This window comes from Chlorocebus sabaeus, chromosome 9 (genome assembly GCF_047675955.1).
Source record: "Chlorocebus sabaeus isolate Y175 chromosome 9, mChlSab1.0.hap1, whole genome shotgun sequence".
Lineage (NCBI taxonomy): Eukaryota > Metazoa > Chordata > Mammalia > Primates > Cercopithecidae > Chlorocebus > Chlorocebus sabaeus.
In genome coordinates this window covers 65,498,916-65,521,651 of record NC_132912.1, presented here as the reverse complement: position 1 = coordinate 65,521,651, position 22,736 = coordinate 65,498,916, and the positions used below count along the sequence as shown (strand labels likewise).

Here is a 22,736-nt window from a genome sequence, read left to right as displayed (position 1 = left end):
GGAATAACTGGTTATACATATGGGGGAAAAAATGAATGTTGACCCTTATCTCACCTCATATACAGAAATATACTAAAAATGGTGTATAGACATATAAAAAACTAAAACTATAAAACTAGAAGAAAATATAGGATAAAACCATTGCAACTTTGGGATAGGTAAAAATTTCTTAGATTGAACACAAAAAGTAGAAAAATTGATAAATGGCACTTTATCAAAATTAGAAACTGAAGTTTTTCAAAAGAAACTGTCAGGAAAATGGAAAGGGAAGCCACAAACTGGGAGAAAATATTCACAACACTTACATCTTATGTATTATATACATACATACAAAGGACCTGTATCCAGTATATGTAAGGAACTCTTACAACTTAATAAGACAACCCAATTAAACAATGGGTGTTACAGGTTGTGTTCCTCAGGAAGCATCTACAGATAAAGCTCAGGTATGGGATATTTAGTAAGGGATGCCCTTGGTATTAAGGCTTTTGAGAAGGAGGGCAACAAAGCAGCACTGGGTGGAGGGAGATGTTGAGCAGTGATGCGGCCCAGGAACAGCCTTGGATGACTTCACAGCTTGCTCTGAAGCTGAATTGGACCTTCGGAATTACTCTGAGTTGGGCCCTGATGGTGCCTTTTTATTTCTGCATCACTCAGTAATGTGGGCCTGTATCACTAGATATGACCCATGCTAGGAAGGATATGTCTTGGCCAGTGTGATTCTCTGCAGCTGAGGCAATCCCTGGAGGGAGTGATAGCTGAGTACTTTCCCATAGCATTCTCAGTAGCTGGGACAATAGGTTTTTCACTGAAATAGGGTCTGACAATATATTGCAGTGACCATTGTAATGGGCAGAAGATTCTAACAGAAACTGTACAAAAGAAGATGTATGAATGGCCATTAAGCACATGAAAACATGAACAACATCATTAGTCATCAAGGATATGCAAATTAAAATCACAATGAGACACTTCCATACACTCTCTCGAACGGCCAAAATTAAAAAGACTGACAATGCCAAGTGCAACCGGAAGTGTAAAATGGCACAAGCACCTTGGAAAACACTTTGCCTGTTTCTTATAAAATAAACCCACTTAACCATATGCCTAGCAGTTCTACTCCTAGATATTTACCCAAGAGAAATGAAAACATGTACACAAAAAAGACTTTTGCATGAATGTTCATATGAACTTTATTCATAGAGCCCCAAACTGTAAAGAACTCAGATGTCTATCAGCAGGTAAATGGATAAACAAATTTAGGTATATTGATAAAATGAGACACTAAGTAGCATTAAACGGAATAAACTACTCACACATGCAACAACATGGATGAATCTCAAAAACATGTCAAGTGTAAAGTTAAGTCATAAAAGAGTACAGATTGTATGATTTCATATATGAAATTTTATAACAGGCAAAACTAATCTGTCATGACAGCAGATGAGTGATGGCCTGGGTCTGAAAAGGAATGAGAATGCAGGAGAACATTCTGGGGTGAAGAGAGGGATTTATGTCTTAATTGTTAGGATTATTACATGGATGTATCATTTGCCCAAACTCTTTTTTTCCTTTTTTTTTTTTTTTTTGTGATGGAGTCTCTCTCTGTCATCCAGGCTGGAGTGCGGTGGTGCATCTTGGTTTACTGCAACCTCCACCTGCCAGGTTCAAGAGATTCTTCTGCCTCAGCCTTCTGAGTAGCTGGGATTACAGCCACCACACTCAGCTAATTTTTGTATCTTTAATAGAGACAGGGTTTCACCATGTTGATCAGGCTGGTCTGCAACTCCTGAGCTCAAGTGATCTGCCCGTCTCGGCCTCCCAAAGTGCTGGGATTACAGGTGTGAGCCACTTGTGCCCACCAGCCTGCCCAAACTTTAAAAGGTTGTGTTTTGTTGCAAGTAAATTACACCTCAATGTAATTATACCTAAGTAAAGGTGATTTGTTTTTTAAAGTAAAACTTTTTATAATGGGGATTATGTTCATGAGGGATATTGATTGCACTTTCAATTTTCTGTTCTTATAATATCTTCATCTGATTTGGGTATCAGAATTATGCTGGCTTTATAAAATCAATTGAGAAATATTTCCTCCTCCTCTGTTTTCTGAAATAGATCGTGTAAAATTGGCATTGTGTTCTTAAATATTTGAAATAATTCACCAGTAAAGTCATCCGGGCCTGGAGTTCTTCTAGGGAGGTTTTAAATAATGAATCATTTTCTGTAGTGGATTTAGGGTTATTCAGATTTTCTGTTTCTTCTTGGGTTGATTTTGTTGTTTGTCTATCAGTGAAGTCCATTTCTCTTCTCTGTTGTCTAATTTATTGGCATAAAGTTGTTAATAATATTTCCCATTGTTTTAATGTCTTAATGGTCTGTAGTTATATCTCTACCTTACTTCCTGATATTGGTAATTTGCATTTTCTTTTTCTTAATCAGTCTAGTTAGGGGTTTCTAATAAAGTTAAACACATACCCGCATCTAATGACCCAGGTGTTCCACTCCTAGGTATTTAATCAAGAGAAATGAAAGCACATATTCTAAAAAATAAAGAATGTTCATAGCGATTTTTAAAATTTTAGCCCTAAACTTAAGACAAATGCTAATCAATTATAGAGAGAACAAATAAAATTTTATATATTTACAATAAAATACTACTCAGTGATAAAAATTAATGAATTGCTGATGGATACAACAATATATGTGAATGTCAAAAATATTTTAGAGAGTGGAAGAAGCGCTACACAAAAAAATCATAGTGTCTGAGTCCATTTAAATGAAGTTCTAGAACAGACTTAATCAAATCGTGGTGATAGAAATCAGATTTGTGAATGCTTAGGAAGGGAAGTGGAAAGGTATGGACTGGGAAGTAGCAGGAGAGAACTTTCTGGGTTATGGAGTGGTCTGTATTTTGATAGGGGTGTGGATTACCAGTGTAGGCATTTATTCAAAGCTCATCAAACTGTACATTTCATTGCATGTAAAATATGCCTCAACTTGGTTGTATAACAATGGGAATGTAGTCAGTGCCACTTAACTGTATACTTAAAGATGGTTAAAATGGTAAATTTTATGTTGTTTATATTTTGCCACAACTGAAAAAAAAACCTTTTTGTTTGTTATATTTGGGTTTTTTTTTTTTTATATTTGGGTTATTTTTTTTTTTTGAGACGAGTATTGCTGTGTTGCCCAGGCTGGAGGGCAGTGGTATGATCTTGGCTCACTGCAACCTCCACCCCCTGGGTTCAAACATTTCTGCCTCAGCCTCCCCAGTAGCTGGGATTACAGACGTGTGCTACCATGCCTGGCTAATTTTTGTATTTTTAATAGAGATGGGGTTTTGCCGTGTTGGCCAGGCTGGTCTCGAACTCCTGACATCAAGTGATCTGCCTCCTAAAAAAGTGCTGGAATTACAGTGCTGGAATTACAGGCATGAGCCACTGCTCCTGGCTGAAAAAACAAAACCAATCAAACAAAAAAAAAACAACAGGCCGGGCGCGGTGGCTCACACCTGTAATCCCAACACTTTGGGAGGTCGAGACGGGCGGATCACGAGGTCAAGAGATCGAGACCATCCTGGCTAACACGGTGAAACCCCGTCTCTACTAAAAAATACAAAAAAACTAGCCAGGCGAGGTGGCAGGTGCCTATAGTTCCAGCTACTTGGGAGACTGAGGCAGGAGAATGGCATGAACCTGGGAGGCGGAGCTTGCAGTGAGCCGAGATCCAGCCACCGCACTCCAGTCTGGGCGACAGAGCGAGACTCCCTCTCAAAAAAAAAAAAAAAAAAAAAACAACTGTAAATGGGAAGATATGAAGGTTCTAAATGCACAAACATTTAAAGTGTGTATTTCCCCCATAACCATGTGCTGTTCTATTATTATTTATTTACCATTTATATGCTGAAGAGTGTAATTTAGAAAGTGATAAGAAAGTACCAAGTATGAGAAATGTTACCTTCTTATATTCAACAGATATTTATCAAACATCTACTGTGTGTATAGTTCTTTACTATATGTAGTAATTAAGATAAACCAAACAAGGATCTCCTTCCATGAGCTCACCATGTACTAAGCTATTTAAGATATGCAAAAATTTACCAATTTCACCAAAATAATGGGCTTTTTCTTCCTTCTTTCTACTGTTTACCCTTAGTAGGCTTCTGTAGACTTGTAAAGTTCTAGGAAATTAAGTTTAAAATCTTCGCCCTCAGGGGAAAGCCTATCACGCCTGGCATTTCTTCTCCTGGCCTTGCTGCAGCTTGTATTAGTATGCGGGGAGGGGCTTCGGTTTTGTGCAGTTCCCACACACCTTACAGTGAAGCTGTGGTGCCAGGGAGCAGAGTCTGTCTGAGATAATGCTCATATACGTGCCCAGGGTGGTGCCTGGCCTAAAGCATAAGGAGACTTAGAAACTCTACCACAAAGGGGGTCTAAGGATGAGTCTTCTGCTGCACAGAATTAACTCCAAAAAACAAGGTCAGAGCTCTTGACCTTCAGGTAGTAATTATCCACATAATCCTCTTTTCCTACTGCTTATGAATACTGCAATTGAAAGGGTCAGAGGTAGTCTGCAAGCAAGGAAAACAAAAGAAGTCAGGAGCATGGAAATTCTGCACACCAGATGGTTTGTGTGCCCGGAGGGCAATTGAGAATTAAGTGTAGTAATGGAATTACACTACTTTTATTGGTTCTGTGAGGACAAGCACTTGGAGTACCAATTATATTCTGCTTGGCATACTTTGGTTGCTGAGTAAATATTAGTAACTTATTGAATAGCACATAACATCTCAACTGCCATGTAAATCTGTGAGTGCAGGGAATTGTCAGAGGTGGTGGTGATAATATTATTGAGAAAGCGACTAGTGTGTGACTTTTCTAGCTTGTTAATAACCACTTACCTATGTCCCATCTCCTCATTCTACTTTCCTGTTTGGATCTAATTACATTCAATTGAGTTGCCTGTGTTTCCTGAGCAGTTAGAGCAGGTTTCTCTTGGCAGGATTGATAGTAAGAATGTCTACATTCAGTTTACAGTGTGCCTAGGCAGGGTTTTGTAGCACGATATCTAAATTAAAATGAATGCCTTGGGGCAACTGCGGAAGTTCCTAGCTACCTCTAGCTGATCCGCAGCTCTACTAAGTATCAGCTGTTGGTTTCTTGTAAATTGTTTTTATGCCTATCCTTTAATCTGTGCATTACTATTATGCTTCTAGCCTCACTTGGAAAACATTCCCAAGTCATAGAGATGAATTACAATATAGAATTTCTACCAACAGCAGTTCTTGCATTGTTTTCAGAATCTAGTGCCCAAGTTTTCCTATTCTGTTTTTCTTGCTGTCTTTAAGACAGAATTTCTATTTACATCCCTGTCAATTTTTGTATCCCTAAATAAATTATAGTCTTGAAGTTTGGCCCTGCTCCAGTCAAGTTTCCTGCAGCACTGAAGTTGGGAATCACTAGAGAAGCACTTTGTTAATTTTCTTTTTAAAAAGGAACGACTAAAGATTTGTGAAACTTGAATGTAAGTTGATTTTAAAATTCCATTTTTCTAAATCCAGAGTAGGGTTTATATTGCTAATATCATGATATACTTGCCAAAGAGAATAGTTTGTAAATCCTAAACAGACTTCCTGTAACCATGTGTTGAATTTCCAGCTGTGTTGAATCAGACTTTGGTCCCTCTTAAGAAGATAAATGCAATATCTGCAGTTTCTAATGGCAGAAGTGGAGGAGAGAAAGTCCCTGTCCAGATAAGAAACTGAAGGCCCTGGGGCAAGCAATTGTTTCATGAATGTTCTCCCCTTCCCCGCCCACCCCCAAACAATGGACTTCATCTACCAGGAAAAAGAAAAAAAAAAAAAAAAAAAAAAACTCAAAAAACCAGAAAACACACACCACACAAATGAGATGCTATTGTTAAATGCAGTGTGCAGGATTAATTTGCTTCCTTCCAATAGAATCACTTTCCGTAATCAGCACTCTTATAAATGGCACACCTGCCTAATTAGAACAAGTTCTAGACTACAGGATACAGTGTGAGCATTTCAATTAACTCCACACAATTCAAAACTGTTGTGGCTTATGTTCTTAGAAAATCTTTCCTTCTCTCTTCTTACTCCGTTGTGGCTAAGCTTTATTATTTTATACTTCTGAGTCAGCCTTTGATCATGGGACTTTCCCACTGTGTGGTCATTTGATATCTTTTTTTGTTTCTAAATGATTTCTTTAAATGAAAAAAGAAGTGATGTATTTTAGGGATATATGTAGGGATGCTTTTGAATATTTTTATTTTATTAGATTTTCCTACTTTCTTTCTGTCACTTAAAATATGGCGCACCCTCATCGTGTGACAAGGAGGTAAAAATACAGCAGTCACATTCAAGATCTCCATACATTAACAATAATAAATCTTTTTGCCCGGAGTAATGCAGATACTCAATCCACAGAGCCAGTGGGGATGATATAGTACTCCCTCACAGAACCAATTACCCACAGAGAAGTATAATGAGCAGGGGAGGTGATACAATAAAAATCTATATAGGGAGAGTAAAATTATGATGACAGTGTTGCCTGTGTAAAGTCTTATAGTAAGTATATCTCCAATTATCTTTTGGAAAAAAATTGTTTGGTGTCTACTTATGTCCAATTCATGATGAAATTGCAAGAATAGCCTTGGAATAAAACAAAAGGGGGCAGGAGTGTAGAGAAAAGGGCAATAGACCTGTCGTAAACAGAGTTCTATTCTACCCCGAAGAATGTGAAGTAGACCCAGGGCTGCTCTGAGGGAGTGCTGGGCATGAACCTCCCTGTGGAGGAATGGCTGTCCTGACCATAGTTACTGTTACTGCAGATGCAGACGGGAACAAAATAACGCTCTGGAAAAAAATAGGATGATTTAGATCATCACAGGAAATCCCTACTTTTGGAGTTAGTGAGTTTCTGAAGACCGTATCTGAAGCAGATTGCTGTGAGGGAAAATCCTGAGTGTGCGTGATCTCTATCCTAATTAGTAGCGGGCTTGATCTGTTCCAACAGACATCAGTTGCATAAGTGGGTTAAGTGGCAAGAAATAAAGTCTAGTTCTTTATTAGGTAAGTGTCAAATAGAGTTCTGAAGCAGCAAACAAAAAAACCTTAGTAACAACAGGAAGCAGTTTTCAACCTTTGTTGCAGTGCCATCAGTTGTGAAGTTTGTGGACAATAATTCATTACCAGTAATAAGGCACCAACATTTGTAAAATATTTTTTCTTTTAAAAATAGACTGTAACAGGCTAGACATGGCGGCTCATTCCTGTAATTCCAACACCAGCTGAGGCAGGTGGATCACTTGAGCCCAGGCGTTCGAAACCAGCTTGGGCAACATGGTAAAACTTCATCTCTACCAAAAATTAAAAAAATTAGCCAGTCTCATAAGCTTATCTCAAAATAAGTATAGATTGAAATGAAAATTAAATTTAAAAAGACTAAACAGATACGTAGTCTTGTTATAATTTTGTTACCATTGCAGTATTCATTTTACTTGGCTTCCTTCTTTTTCTTTTTTCTTTTTTTTAAAAATTTTTAATTTTTGTTTCTTTTGAGACAGAATCTTGCTCTGTTGCCCAGGCTGGAGTGCAGTGGCATGATCCTGGCTTGCTGCAACCTCCTCTTCCTGGGTTCAAGTGATTCTATTGCCTCAGCCTCCAGAGTAGCTGGGACTACAGGTGCGCACTACCATGCCCAGCTAATTTTTGTATTTTTTTTAGTAGAGACAGGGTTTCACCATGTTGAGGCTGGTCTAGAACTCCTGGCCTCAAGTGCTCTACCTGCCTTGGACTCCCAAAGTGCTGGGATTATAGGCGTGAGCCACCACAACCAGCGACTCTTTTTTTTTCTTTCTTTCTTTCTTTTTTTTTTTTTTTTTAATAACCTTATATTCTTTCTAGAGATGGAAAGAAATGGTGAGACTGGGGATGGGGAGTGCCACTACAACTAGGTGCTGGCAACTGGTCATGCCCCAAATCTATCTTATATAGTGACTATTACTGACTACATAATCTATCTTATATAGTGACTATTACAGCCTATAGTGACTATTACTGAGCAAGCCCTAATAGTTAATACTGGGCAGATAATTTTCCTCCTAACTGATTTTTAAATTTTGGTCCTGCCTTGTCAGTTTATGGCCAGGGAAATATACAGCAAACACAAATGTCATTTATTATGTATGTCAGAGTAAAAAAAGGCTTCAGATTAAACAGTGGTGGAACCCACCTTGCCATTGATGGTTTCTTGACATGTAATGTTTGTGGTCATTGAGGATATATATGAAAATAAAAGACAGTTGACAATATTTTGGGACCTGTGAATTGGAGAAACCAGTTCCCAACTTCAGAGCAGTTTGTTCATTTGTTTATTCATTTATTCCCTAGAAATACTTTGAAGCTGGGGCTACAGAAATGAACAGTGTCTGCCATCATGATGGAACTTATGGTTTAGTAAGGGAAACGGACAAATAAATGAGATGCAATATTTCAGTTAATGATGAGTGCAGTGAAGAAAAATAAAGCCAAGGTGTGGAGCCGAGCACAGTGGCTCACACCTGTAATCCCAGCACTTTGGGAGGCCGAGGTGGGTGGATTGCTTGAGCTTAGGAGTTCGAGACAGCCTGGGAAATGTTGCGAGACCACCATCTCTATAAAAAGTTAAAAAATTAGCTGGGCATGGTAGCGCGCCTCTATAGTCCCAGCTACTTGGGAGGCTGAGGCAGGAGGATCACTTGAGCCCCAGGAGATCAAGGCTGCAGTGAGCTTTGATCATGCCCCTGCTCTCCATCCTGGGTGACAAAGCGAGTGGTGTCTCCTTATTTAAAAAAAAAAAAAAGGGTATGGAGATTCTAGAATGGTGCCAGTGGAGTACAGTTTCAGAGAGGATGGTCAGGGACAGCCTTTCTGCTGAGGTGTATCAAGCTCCAAGTGAAAGGAGGGACAAACCATGGGGAAAGCCAGAGAGTGAAGGGCTTGGCGTCAGCAGGCTGGAGTTCCTTCATCTCACTAGTTAGGTGACATTAGAGAGGTAGCCTGTGGCATAGCATTCATATATGGTACTTGAGAAAAGCATTGTGATAAACAGTAAAGCATTACCTAAACTTCACATTTCAGTACAGTATAACAAAGGAGTGCAAACTAAAGAGATATAGAAAAGTCTTTTTTTTTTTTTTTTTAAGATGGAGTTCCATTCTTGTTGCCCAGGCTGGAGTATAATGGTGCGGTCTCGGCTCACTGCAACCTCCTCCTTCCGGGTTCAAGCGATTCTTCTGCCTCAGCCTCCTGAGTAGCTGGGATTACAGACACCCAGCACCATGCCTGGCTAACTTTTTTTTTTTTCTTTTTGTATTTTTAGTAGAGCCAAGGTTCCACCATGTTGGCCAGGCTGGTCTTGAACATCCTGACCTCAGGTGATCTGCCTGCCTCGGCCTCCCAAAGTGTGGGGATTACAAGTGTAAGCCACTGTGCCCAGCCAGTATTCATCTTTGTTTGCTTTTGTGGCATTATTCATTTAATATTTTATATTTGTTTATGCTTTTCTTTCTCTGATATCTTTTTCTTTTCATTTAGTTTGAGTTTTCCTTTTATTAAATAGTTGCAGGCCTTTTGGCTCTCAGTGGAGGCATTTTCTACTCTGTTCCTATACTCCCTGATTAATTCATTCTTTAAAAAAATCCTCTAAGATTAATATTCATCATGGGGGCTCAGAAAATGAAAGTCTTTTATAGAGTAATTCTAAACTCCAGAATAATTCATTTGTTCTGATGTTTATTAAGGACTTGAAGTTGTTTGTTTGCTCTTTCTGTTTTTATAGCCAAATAAAATTTTGCAATACTCACAATATTTGAGTAGAACTTTGTAGTTTACAAAATACTTTCCACACTCACTCACATTTGAACTTTAACAACCCGAGAGCCAGACAACACAGACACTATTGTGCACTTTTACAGATGAGGAAACCTGAGGCTTAGAAAGCAAGGTTTAAATCTGGGTCTTTCTGTGGTGCAAGTATGAACGTATGAATGAAAAATGCTGAACTGTTTTGTTTTTAACACTTGGGATTACTAAAATGGTGTATTTTTTTCAGCAGTCTCATGAAAGATGTAGATGACTTAAGAAGTATGGATCTATGGGGGATTATGGAGAGAGAGGGCTATATATCCCTGATCATTGTGAACAGATACCATGGAAATGGCTTACAAAACCCCTTTTTGTGTCATTGTCAGGAGGAGGATATGAGTCTAAATACTCCTGGCTCTGATTTAGTGCAGGAATTTTCATTTATTTTTGTCCAGTTACTTAGACTAAGGCTAACAAATATATAGTTTCCTTCTGGGCAGAAACAGAAGTATTCATAAAGTAAAATAAAGCTTCTCAGAAATGCGTTGTCCTAGATTTAGAGAATATTTCCTTAGAAAAGGCTATCTTATTTTGAGATCAAAGGTCTTGAAGACTGTTAAAATTTCTAAGTATTATAGAATCAATAAAAAATTAGAACTGGGAAAGACCTTAGAGATTAACTCTAGAACCATTAAAATATTTGATCTGGATGGAATCTTTGAAGAGTCCCAGATCCCCAAATTGTGTGAGGTGAAATTGTATACTGTTGTGTCCTCAGCATCCTGATGGGGCCATCCAGTCTCTCCATGGCCACTTGATTATAGGGGCCTCTTATTGCCTCAGGAATAATCCATTCCACAAATACCGTATGATTTCACTTATATGAGGTAGCTAGAGTAGTCAAATGCATAGAGACAGAAAGTAGAATGGTGATTTCCTGGGGTGGGGGAAGAGAATATGGGAAAGTATTGTTTCGTGGATACAGAGTTTCAGTTTTGCAAGTTGAAAAGAGTTCCGGAGATAGATGGTGGTAATGGTGGCACAGTATTGTGAACTTAATGCCATTGGAACCACAATTTAAAAAATAAAAACTAAGTAAATGAAACAGAAAAAAAAAAAAAAATCCATTCCATTGCTAGACAGCTCTGTTGGAAAGGCTCTCTATGGTAACCCATACTGGTGTAAGTTTGGTACTCCGGAACCACAAGAACGAATCTAACGCTTTCACCTGGATGAAGACACCCAGCGTGTCCACCCCAAACAGTCTCTTACTCTGACATTTTTTGAAGAGTATGGAAAAGTTGTTACAGAGAATATCACCCAATTTGGATTTGCCTGATTGTTTCTTTATGATTGGACTTAGGGTAAGTGTTTCTGGCAATGATACTATATAGGTGGTGCTCAGTCCTTCAGGATAGGCACTTGGAAGGCACATGATGTCACTTTGTCCCATACTGGTTTAGAAAGTGTCCACCAGATTTCTCCATTGTAAAGGTACCTTCTGCCTATAGTAATTAATAAATAATCCATGGCGTTTAGTGATTACCTTTTTAATAGTTTTTAAAACCATATGCCATTGGTCATGGGAGAAATTGTATGGAATAGATTACGAACACATTAGTCAAGAATTATTGCCACTGATGGAAAGATAACTTTAGACATTTGTTATCCTGAGGAATGGAGGGGAGGTAGCGAAGTAAGAAATGGACTTTCGTGAAGACAGACTTGTGTTTGAGTACAGCTCTACACAGCAGATCATGAGGTCAAGAGATCGAGACCATCCTGGCCAACATAGTGAAACCCCATCTCTACTAAAAATACAAAAATTAGCCGGGTGTAGTGGCACGCGCCTGTTGCTTAACTTCTTAGATACTCAATTTCTTTTCTAAAATGGAGATAATACTCATACCAGGCAAGATTGTTAAGACGATTAAATGAGACAGTACAGGAGCAGCCTCTAGCCTAGCAGCTGCCCCAGGGCCATTGCATGGGAGACAAGGAGATCCTTCCAGAGCACAGTTTGCTGGATGTATTCATCTTTAGACTTATTCATGAGCATTCCTTCTTGGGATTAGTTTAAAATATTCAGGCTTGTTGATGGGAAAATGTGATCAACAGGTTAGGTGCCTTTGTGAAATTTCAAAGAAAGGAATTAAGAATTTGGAGATTTTTGGTATCATTTTCAAACATCTTAAATATGACTGACTTGTAGTAGATTTGTATAGAATCAAGTTTCCGTTTACTCAGATCTTTTTCTGACTGGAATCCATTTTACTTTATTATAAAGGACTTTTTAAAAAACAGTTTATATGTAGTCTGATTGAGAACAGTGAATCATAATAATCCTGTGACCCATTTACTTGCGTTACTGTAAAAGTTTCATTTCGTACAAGTGACAATTTTTTAAAGTTAATTAGACTTGGCTACACTGAGGTTAGCAAAAAGTGCTTTGAATTATCAATAATTCAGCAGGGCAGACATTTCTGTATAATGCAGTGGTTTTATAGAGTATTGTGAGATAGTTATCCTTAAAATAAATGGTTGTGAGCATACATCAGCATGGCGGGGTTCACTTGAATGTAGCGTGAAGTGATAACATCTATGCTTTCTATTATTGGGCAGAGCGCGGGACATCAGTCTTTCTGGCCATGAACTACTAGCAACCTTTGTCCTTTGTGTTACCTTTAGTTAAAAAACGAAAAATGAACATGAATACTGGCTGATGGCCATGTCTCTCTCACAGCTAAAAATTCATCCGGGAAAGAAAAATGGGATTGGAGATTTGGATTTGTTTCATTGCATGAATGATATGTGACATTCTGTAAATTATTTATCACTGCAAGGATGGCAGCAGTAGCTTGAACATTGTTATATCAAATGAAAGCAGGAATCCCATTAGTAAGAGGACCGGGTTTTAGCTCGAATCTATCAGGGGAATGTTGTCACTTTAAAGCCAGATTGTTCTTTTAATTGCTATTTAAAGGAACAAAAGTGTTCCCAAGGTACTGCAGTTGAGCAGTTGCAAGTAATAACTATGGATCCATAATTATGCAGTGCTGATTATCTGGCATTTAAAAAACTGTGGCTAGAGTCAGTGACCAATTTGTTATAGCTTGTCTCTTCTGGTTTTTCTAGTACAGAATGTTTTATAATATACTTTTTAACTGGGGCTATAAAAATACATTTGCATAGCTACCTCAGAATGTAAAGCCTATGCATGTTATAAGAACAAATTAAGCTGAAAGTAAAGGGAAGATAATGAATGCCCTTGTAAGATGAGATTAGCAGTCATATTAAACAATTTTGTAAATGCTTGGTCATGAGATGATTTTCTGTTTTTGATGACATGTTGTCACAAGGAGCCAAGGCATTTGTCGGAATCATTATTACCATTGATTTTTTTTGTTCTTAACTAGCATATATTTCCTTCATGTATTCAGTTAGCAGATATATTTTGAGTGCCTACTATGCACCAGGAAATGCATTAGGCATTTGGGCTAGAGTGGCTGAACAAATGAAGTTTATTCTATGCTGATGTATATTTAGAGAGTTAGACCTAGCAAAATCTTGTTTTTAATTTACATTTAAAAACATTTGTGATTATGTTGGGTGTTCTTGCTCTGAATTTTTGATTCATGAGATTCAAATAGAGAGACATCATAGTAACATTCAGATGGCTAGCAGACAACACGTGTGAAGGCTTGGAATATGCGGTAAAATTATAGTTTTCGTAGTTTTGGCTGTTGAAAATAATGTGACCAGATCTGTAGGCACAGTCAGCTATTCCTATGGATGGGAATACTAGCATTGCTGATAGTAGTAAATAACAATGGAGATACTAAAATGTATGTAGATTTATACATTGTTAAAAGCAATTTTCATACGAGAGTTAAAGGGTGGTTGGGGACTAGACAAATGTTTTGTTGTTTCTTATATATAAAGTGGGAATGTCAGGCTGGGCGCCGTGGCTCACTCCTGTAATCCCAGCACTTTGGGAGGCTGAGGCGGGCAGATCATGAGGTCAAGAGATCGAGACTATCCTGGCCAACATGGTGAAACCCCATCTCTACTAAAAATACAAAACTTAGCTGAGTGTGGTGGCACGTGCCTGCAGTCGCCAGCTACTCAGGAGGCTGAGGCAGGAGAATAACTTGAACCTGGGAGGGAGAGGTTGCAGTGAGCCAAATCACGCCACTGCACTCCAGACTGGCAACAGAGTGAGACTCTGTCTATAAATAAATAAATAAAGTGGGAATGTCAGAGATTGAGGGTTTATCTTCTTTGCTTGGTGTGGTGTGGTTTACTTTTGAAGACCTTCATGCCACAAAACCCTTGATAATAATGACCTTTTCAAGTGATCCCACAGAATCCTGCTCATTCTATTATTCTGTCACCTAAAAACATACAGATATTTTATGTCAAATATTTGGTAGGTGAATAATAGCAACCTGCATTACAACATTTAATAAGTTTAAACAGTCTATACATGATATTCATAGACTATAATGCTGAATGGATAATTTATTGTAGGCATATAGATAATGGGAACAATTGAAATGTCCAATGAATCCTTAATTATGTTCATTTCAGGCAAGCTATATAATATATAAAGGTATTAGATTTCATTTGTTTAATAAAAATGACTTCTGAGTCATACATTATACTGAAATGTATTCAGGTAATACTTTAGTGTCAAATAATTTAAGAGATTTATTCCCGCACTTTGGGAAACTGAGGCAAGTGGATCATGAGGTCAGGAGATTGAGACCATCCTGGCCAACATGGTGAAATCCCGTCTCTACTAAAATACAAAAAACTAGCCGGGCGTGGTGGTGCGCATCTGTAATCCCAGCTACTCGGAAGGCTGAGGCAGGGGAATCGCTTGAACCCGGGAGGCGGAGGTTGCAATGAGCCGAGATTGTGCCACTGCACTCCAGCCTGGCGACAGACCAAGACTCCGTCTCAAAAATAATATGAGTTTTTTTTACTAGCAGAAAATGTTTATTTAAATACGTTATTTAGCAGTTTTTCTTTGTTAAAGAAAGAAGAAGCTTTAAGTGAAAAATGTAAGAAGCTTTTGATTTTAATGTTTTTAATTTTGAAATGGAAAAGTGACAGTATTTTTTATTTTAATTTTGTCATAGCCACGTGCTGATCCCATTCCAATATGTAGCTTCTGTTTGGGGACTAAAGAATCAAATCGTGAAAAGAAACCAGAAGAACTCCTCTCTTGTGCAGATTGTGGCAGTAGTGGTAAGTTGTGTTTTTCCTATGTGTTGTACAATGACTTCCCATTATCATAACTTCATGCTATTTATCTCTCTATTAAAACTGTATTGTTATTTAAGGCAATTATATGGTTATAGCATGGGCTTTAAATTTTAAAATAAAAAGGAATAGAGAAAGAAGCGTGAGTATGTTAGTACTGACATATGGATATTATATATGCTTATATAATACTATACATATTTATGATTAAGCTTTTATTTTATACCAGCATTGGTAATTCATTGTGGAGATGTCTACATTATAGGTAAATTCAGTGTAAAGAATTCTAAGCTTTCAAGCTGAGTACAACTGGAATCACTGGCTTATTTTCTCTTAATATAACCTGAAGTCTCAAGAAGTATTTTGGTCTCCAGTGTTTCAGGTCATGACACCTACTGCTGAAATGTAATATTACAGCCCAGCTCTGTGTGACTTCAAATGAGAGAGACAATGTTCTGGAAACTGTGATGATAGTATCAATAAGTCATCAGGCATGAAAGAAATTCATATTGTCTGGAATAAGATAAGAAAAGGGTAGTCTGTACAGAAGGTGATATTGAAATCAAGGAATTGTTGGGTAGGGACTCTTGGCAAATTGCAGTACCTCAAATTTTTCAAGGTAGCTATTACCTCTACCTTTTTCTCATAAGATTTTAAGGCCATTCCTCCAGTTTCATAATGGAAATTTAAAGGCAAACTGTGCTAACATTAATTTGTTTTATTAGCCAATCTTCCTTTTTGTTAAACAGGTCATATTTGCCTAGGTAATACATGTGCGCACACACATATACACACATGTATACATGCATATAGACATATATGTGTTTATGTGTGGTAGTTAGATTTTTTTAGATTAATCATTTTTTGGCCTGGTGCGGTGGCTCACACTTGTAATCCCGGTTCTTTGGGAGGCCTAAGTGGGAGGATCATTTGTTCAAGACCAGCCTGGGCAACCTAGTGAGATCCAGTTGCTACAAATAACACACAAATTAGCTGGGTGTGCTGTAGTCCCAACTACTTGGGAGGCTGAGACAGGAGGATTGTGTGAGCTCAGGAGTTTGAGATTACAGTGAGTTATGATCTTGTCACTGCACTCCAGCCTATGCAACAGAGTGAAACCTCATCTTTAAAAATTAATAGCAAAAAATAAGTAAAAATTAAACCTTTTCTGTTAATCTTCAGATTTTTTTTCCCAGACTACCCAAACTTTTTTTCCAAAGTCTTATTTTAAAATTCATGACTATTTCTCTAATTATAGTAATCTCTAAAAAAAAAAAAGCAAAAACAAAAACCAACAGAACACCATAGCTAATTCTTGTTTAGGAAGTCTTGAGATGTACTGGCTAGGAGCAAACTCAAGAGCCAGCCATAGCCCAGTTCCTCTACCTTGAGTTAGTTACTTGACCATTCTGAGCCCCTGTTTCCTCATTAGAAAATTAGAGATAATGGCAGCACCAACCTCTTGGGTTTTATGGGAGTGAAATGTGAGGGCACAAGTAAACAGCCTGGCACAAGGTCTGCAAGAACTATGGTAAGCGTACTACAAATGTCAGCTGTGTTATGGTTTAGCATGTTTGATATTGTTATCCTTGATTGCTGCACGTAATTTAAAATCTTATCATCACTTATGATAGCTGCTTGATGGTTGGATAGAAGAAATGTTTCATACTGAGAATGAAGTGTTGTGTAATGATTCTTATTCCTTATATGAAGGTTTAACTTGATAGGCCCTTTGTAGTTCAGCAGCTTTCAGGTGCTGACTAGAAGGGGGAGCCTGGGAAATAAGACATTTCAAACCCTGCTTGAAAAATGCGTTCTGACAGTCTTTTTGATGGGCTTTACAGATTCATTAAAATTCTTTTACCTGGCCATGGCATCATGGATAGTGACAAAAGGGCATGGAAACATTATCTGTATGTTCAGTTTAATACATTTCAGCCCTACGATAGCCCTGTTTTATGCTGGTGAGGTAGTGCCTCACTCATCAGTTCTGACTCTGTCGTTATCTTTTGGGTTTTCTCATGAGGCTCATTCTAATGAATTACTCTTTTGTGTAAATGCCTGATCAATTTAGTGTTGTTCACTTGTCTAGGGTTTACCCTTTGTGGTTTTTAAGGTGGTACTTTAAAAATACCCTTCCTTGTTTTATTTCCTTAGGATCTCTTTGTCTGGGTGCCTAGACAGATTAAAGACATACTTAAATGTGGGAAGAAAAGTTCCCTTCATATATTTCCTTACCTCTGGTGATACACTTACTTGAGTTGATAAGAAGTTCGAGATCGTTATCTTCTAGATCATAACTTCAAGGCCTCCTTCACAGGGTATAAAGGTGTAACTCTAAACAGGTAGATCTTAGATTTTCTGATGTAATCAATCTCCCTTCGTCTTTCCCGGATTGAAGACCTGCCAGAGGGGAGCTTGATCTCCTTTATATTTGAGGTCACTGAAAATTTCTTTCCCCTGGTGTTTCTTACTTTTTGCTCAGACTTTTTCAGGGTAAAGCCAGGGGTGTTTAGGTACAGTGTTATGTTTTCTCTGTTAAAAAATATCCTCTTGTTTTCTCTTTTAACAAATGGAGAATAATGACTGGAGGATACTGTCCAGAGAGTTTATGTGGCTGGTGAGGCTTTGTGAGCCAGTCTTCAAGTGGAGAGAGCCAGAGGCTTTGGGGCCGAAGTATGGGTCATGGCAGAAATTCAAGCCCTGGGGTCATCATGTCTCTTTGTTGAGGATAGAGGATGCCTCAGAGTGCTTCTCTGGACTCTGCAATGGGATCCGGCTGTAGTGTTGAAGTTCACTTAATCTTCCCTTGAGTGCGCTGTGCCAGCCTGGATTTGGCTGCTTTAGTCAAAAAAACTATTGTTCCTAACTCAGGGACGTGCTTTGTAGATATTTATTCATCTGATAGATCAGAAGAATAGACTTTGTTGTTTTTTCCTCTTTAAACTGAAGGGTCAAAATTAAATATGGTTCATTTTAGGGAGTTTGGGGGTTCTTGTGGCTTTTTTTTTTTTTTTTTTTTTTTGAGACAGAGTCTCGCTCTGTCACCCAGGCTGGAGTGCAGTGGTGCTATCTCTGCTCACTGCAAGGTCCGCCTCCCGGGTTCATGCCATTCTTCTGCCTCAGGCTCCTGAGTAGCTGGGACTACAGGCACCCACCACCATGCCCGGCTAATTTTTTGTATTTTTTTTTTTTTTAGTAGAGACGGGGTTTCACAGTGTTAGACAGGATGGTCTCGATCTCCCGACCTCGTGATCTGCTGGCCTCAGCGGATTACAGGTGTGAGCCACTGCACCTGGCCAGTTCTTGTGATTCTAAGGCTCTGTTTTGACACCTTGGTAATTCTAAGGAAAAAAGAAAACAATAGACCAGCATGCCTCAACAGCACCCTCTAATAATGGTGTGAGCCCTGTTGTCACAGTTCAGCATTTCAAGTGGAAATTACAGATTAGTTGGGACTCCTACTTGACCTTATGGAAATGGCTGCCTTCTCACCCTCAGAAGAGTCTGTTGGTTCTGGGATTGAATTGAGACTGTTCATAATGATCAAAGGGATCCCAAAATGTAAGTTGTTTATGTGAAAAAATACCCTTAGCAGCATAAAACCAGAAAAAGGAAATATAGATGGCAGCCTGTAGGGAGGCTCATTCTTAAATGTGTTTCCCATATGTGCCTGATGCTTTTCAGCCATCCCTATCTGAAGTACCATTCATATGATGTCACATTTAGACTCTGCTTAGATTTCATGGATGAGAGTAATAAATGTTTCCTTCTGCTTACATCGTAAAGTAAAGCCAATTAGAAATTTATCTGTTTTGAAAGGGGCTCGATGCTTTCAATGGGCAGTATTTTCTTTAACATTTTTTTTCTACTAAAAGTTCTTTAAAAAAAAAAAAACATTCAAGTTTGTATGTAGTAAAAACGTAAGGTGAGGTACACAGTGCCTGGAGCCCCGAATGTGGTGTCCCTAGCCTGTACTCCAGTTCTCTTCCACCATTTGCTGGCTGTGTAACTTTGGTTTTCCTCATCTCTGCAGTGTAAAGGAGAATGTCTGCACCCTGCATCCACAGAGCTATTGTGGAATCCAGTGAGATAATGATAGGAAGATGATCAGTAACTATAAAACATGAGACAAATGTGAAGGGTTATTCCAACCACTAATATGAATGTGGGAATCATCAGATAGTCTAGGTCTGTGGAAATGTTAGAAATGATTTTACTTGACTTTCATGGATCAGCCTACTTTGAAATTAACACTGTTATATTCTCTTTGCCTCATTAAGACCAAATTATCTTTAATTAGCTTCACATAAGTATTAGATATTATACCAAATGAAATTTTGTGTCTGCTGCTCAGATTGCTGGGTGGTTAAATCTTACTTACAGATGAGTTGTGTGCATGTGTGTTTTCAAATTAGCAAATCTAAGATAAGTGTACAGTTCAAAATTACAGCATCATTCTAAATGGAAACTCATTGAAACGGGAGACAGAAGAAAGGCTGCTGTGATGCAGCTGGGTGAGTGAGAGAAATCCCTTTTGTACAATAAAGGAAGCAAGAGCCGTGGAGTAGAATATCAGTGCACCCTCGGGAGACCTGAAGTCTTTCCTGGGTTTGTCTTTATTTGTGTGTTAACCCTGAACAAAACTTGCATGCTCGTGGAGGGAACTGGTAGGGGCAGTGTATGGATATATGGGCATATAAAAATATTTAAAAGACCACTAGTTTCTTAAGGTCACCCCAGGAGTTGGTTGCTTAGTCATCCAGTTTCACATTGACTAGATGCGGATTGAATCATTAGGTTGGAAAGAAGACTCTTGACTAGTAAGAAACCTAAAGATATGATCCAAAGAAGAAAAGAGGCCAGGCGTGGTGGCTCACGCCTGTAATCCCAGCACTTTGGGAGGCCAAGGTGGGCAGATCACCTGAGGTCAGGAGTTCAAGACCAGCCTGGCCAACATGGTGAAACCCTGTCTCTACTGAAAAAAAGGAAGAAAAAAAAATTAGCTGGGCATGGTAGCGCATGCCTGTAATTCCAGCTATTTGGAAGGCTGAGGCAGGAGAATGGCTTGCACCCAGGAGGCAGAGGTTGCAGTGAGCCGAGATCGCACCACTGCACTTCAGCCTGGGTGACAAGAGTGAAACTCTGTCTCAAAAAATAAAAATAAAAAAACAAGAAAAGGCGATGGGGGAAGAAGGTGAGCCCCATCCCCACAAAAGCCCAAAGCATGATTGACCATCCAAAGGGATGTAACTTCATTAAAACTGTGCTTGTCTGGGTAATAGTTACCTCCTTGTAGCAACATCTAATGATCATTTTTTCAGTGTGTATCAAAATCTAATCAGTGTCGTTTAATCCACACCAAATAATTTATCTTAGTCATATTTGATCTTGTAGAGAATCTTTTTTCTTGAGGTGTTCTTTTCCTTTGGCCCCCGTGACACCATTTTATCTGTGTTTTTTCTCTCCCACTTCTTTCCACATATATTTGTTAGCCGCTTGGTCCTCTCTCCATTCCCTAAATGTTTCTTCCGATGTCTCTCATGGCCCTGTGTTTGTTACTTTGCCTTGTAGCTTCTACTGAGCTGACCCTAGATACAAACGACTATAGAGTTTCTCCAACGAGTCTACCCCTGAGGCACCTCAAAGTTAATATCCAGAACAGCTCATCAACCTTGCACTGCTTCCTCTACCCAAAACAATAGCCACACAATAACAACAGAAATCCCAGCAAAGAAACAGTATCCCCCCTCTCCTGGAGGATTTCCTATATTCAGCAAATGGCACACTGTTAGCTACTCACTCAGTTACACAAACTGGACATTTGGAGCCATCCTCTGTCCTATTCTCTCACACCAAGGAATCACCAAAAACACATGGATTCTAAATCATAATATATATCTTGAATGCTAAACTTATCGATGCATCCCCACCAGCCCCACTCAGATCTGCTATTATAATGACCTCAATCTAGGCTTCACCCTTTTTCCTCCAATCCATTTTCCATACTATAGCCTAAGTTACCTTTTTAAATTATAAATTTCATCACAGAATTTCATAAGTGGCTACCAGTTAGTTGCTCTTAGGAGAAATCAATATTCTTTAATATAGTCCCCCAAAAGTCTTCTGGATTGGGCTCTGGTTTAACCCTATCTTACATCACTATTCTGTTCACATTCTGCACATTGGTTACATTGAACAACTTCTCTCTCCTTGGATATATGCCATTCATCTCTCCCTCTGTCCATGCCGTCTTCCCTGCTGTGCCCCTTATCAGGTCCCATCCAATCACACTCATCTTTTGGGTCTCTTTTTTAGGGAGGCCTTTCTCTAACCTCCTGCTAGATTCTCCCATATCCCTAAGCCACCCCATTGTAAGGCATTAATGCTCATTCTTGTTTAATGTTTGTCTTTCCTGCTGGGCTATGTGATCTGAAAGGGTGGGAACGATGTCTCTCCTTTTCCTCACTGTATCCAGTGCTCCTTAAATATTAGTTGAAGGAAGGAGAGATGGACAGATAGATGGTCAGATAGCCAGTCTGAGGGGCTTAGTGTCTGAGTCGTTATTAGTTTTCCATTGCTACTGAAATAAATTACTACAGACTTAGTGACTTAAAAACAACACATTTTTAATCTTACAGTTGTAGGTTGGAAGTCCATCATGGGTCTCACTGGATGAAAATCAGGGTATCAGCAGGGCTGGCTCCTCTCTGGAGACTTTAGGAGAGGATCCATGTTCTTATCCATCTGGGTTATTGACAGAATTTAGTTCCTTGTGTTGATAGGACTGATATCCTGGTTTTCTTGCTGTCAGGTGAAGGCCATCGCCAGCTTCTACAGGCCACCCACATTCCCTGGCTTGCAGCCCCCTCGCCATCTTGAAAACCTGTGATAGCAGGTGGAGTCTCTCTCATGCTTTGAACCCTTCCTCCTCCTTTTCCTATTTCATTTCTCTAACCAAGTTCATAAAAGGTTCTCCGCTTTTAAGGATTAAGGTGATTAGATCAATCATGCCCACTCAGATAATCCAGGATAAACTCCCCATTTCTAGGTCTGTATGCTTAGTCACTTCTGCAGAGTTCCTTTTGCCGCAACAGGTATAGTATGTTTACAGGTTACGGGAATTAGAGCACAGATGGCTGGGGGCTGTTGTTCTGCTTACTACAGAGCCTGTGTTTTTTTCTTCCTCAGTACTTTCTCCCAAAAGCTTTTCCACTGGTTTGTAGTTCCATTGGTACTTGTTTAATTTTAAATAGTATTCCTTTGGTTTTGCTAGATAAAACTATTGTAAGCTGCTAGTACTTGATAATGTATTTGTGTGAAATTGAATGAGTGAATGAATATGTATTATGGCCATCAAATTTGATAAATTGCAGAATACAGTGATAAAACAAACTCCAGAAAGACAAAGCACCATGAAACGCATCAACAGAGAGAACAAGAATTTTAGAGGAAATTAACTGGGCATGGTGGCGCATGTCAGTAGTCCCAGCACTTTGGGAGGCCAAGGCTGGTGGACTCTTGAGGCCAGGAATTCAAGACAAGCCTGGCCAACGTGGCAAAACCCCATCTCTACAAAAAATACAAAATGATTAGCTGG

At 38.9% G+C, this 22,736-nt stretch overlaps 1 protein-coding gene across 11 annotated transcripts in view; it reads left to right on the top strand.

Moving 5' to 3' along the window:
• Positions 1 to 22,736, top strand: part of KAT6B (lysine acetyltransferase 6B) — a 203,897-nt gene that overhangs the window by 123,360 nt on the left and 57,801 nt on the right. For all 11 annotated transcript variants that reach the window (XM_038009014.2, XM_038009013.2, XM_038009011.2 and 8 more), the window contains one exon: positions 15,013 to 15,121. In XM_038009014.2, coding sequence (XP_037864942.2) covers positions 15,013 to 15,121 — 109 coding nt within the window. The remainder of the gene's footprint in view (positions 1 to 15,012; positions 15,122 to 22,736) is intronic.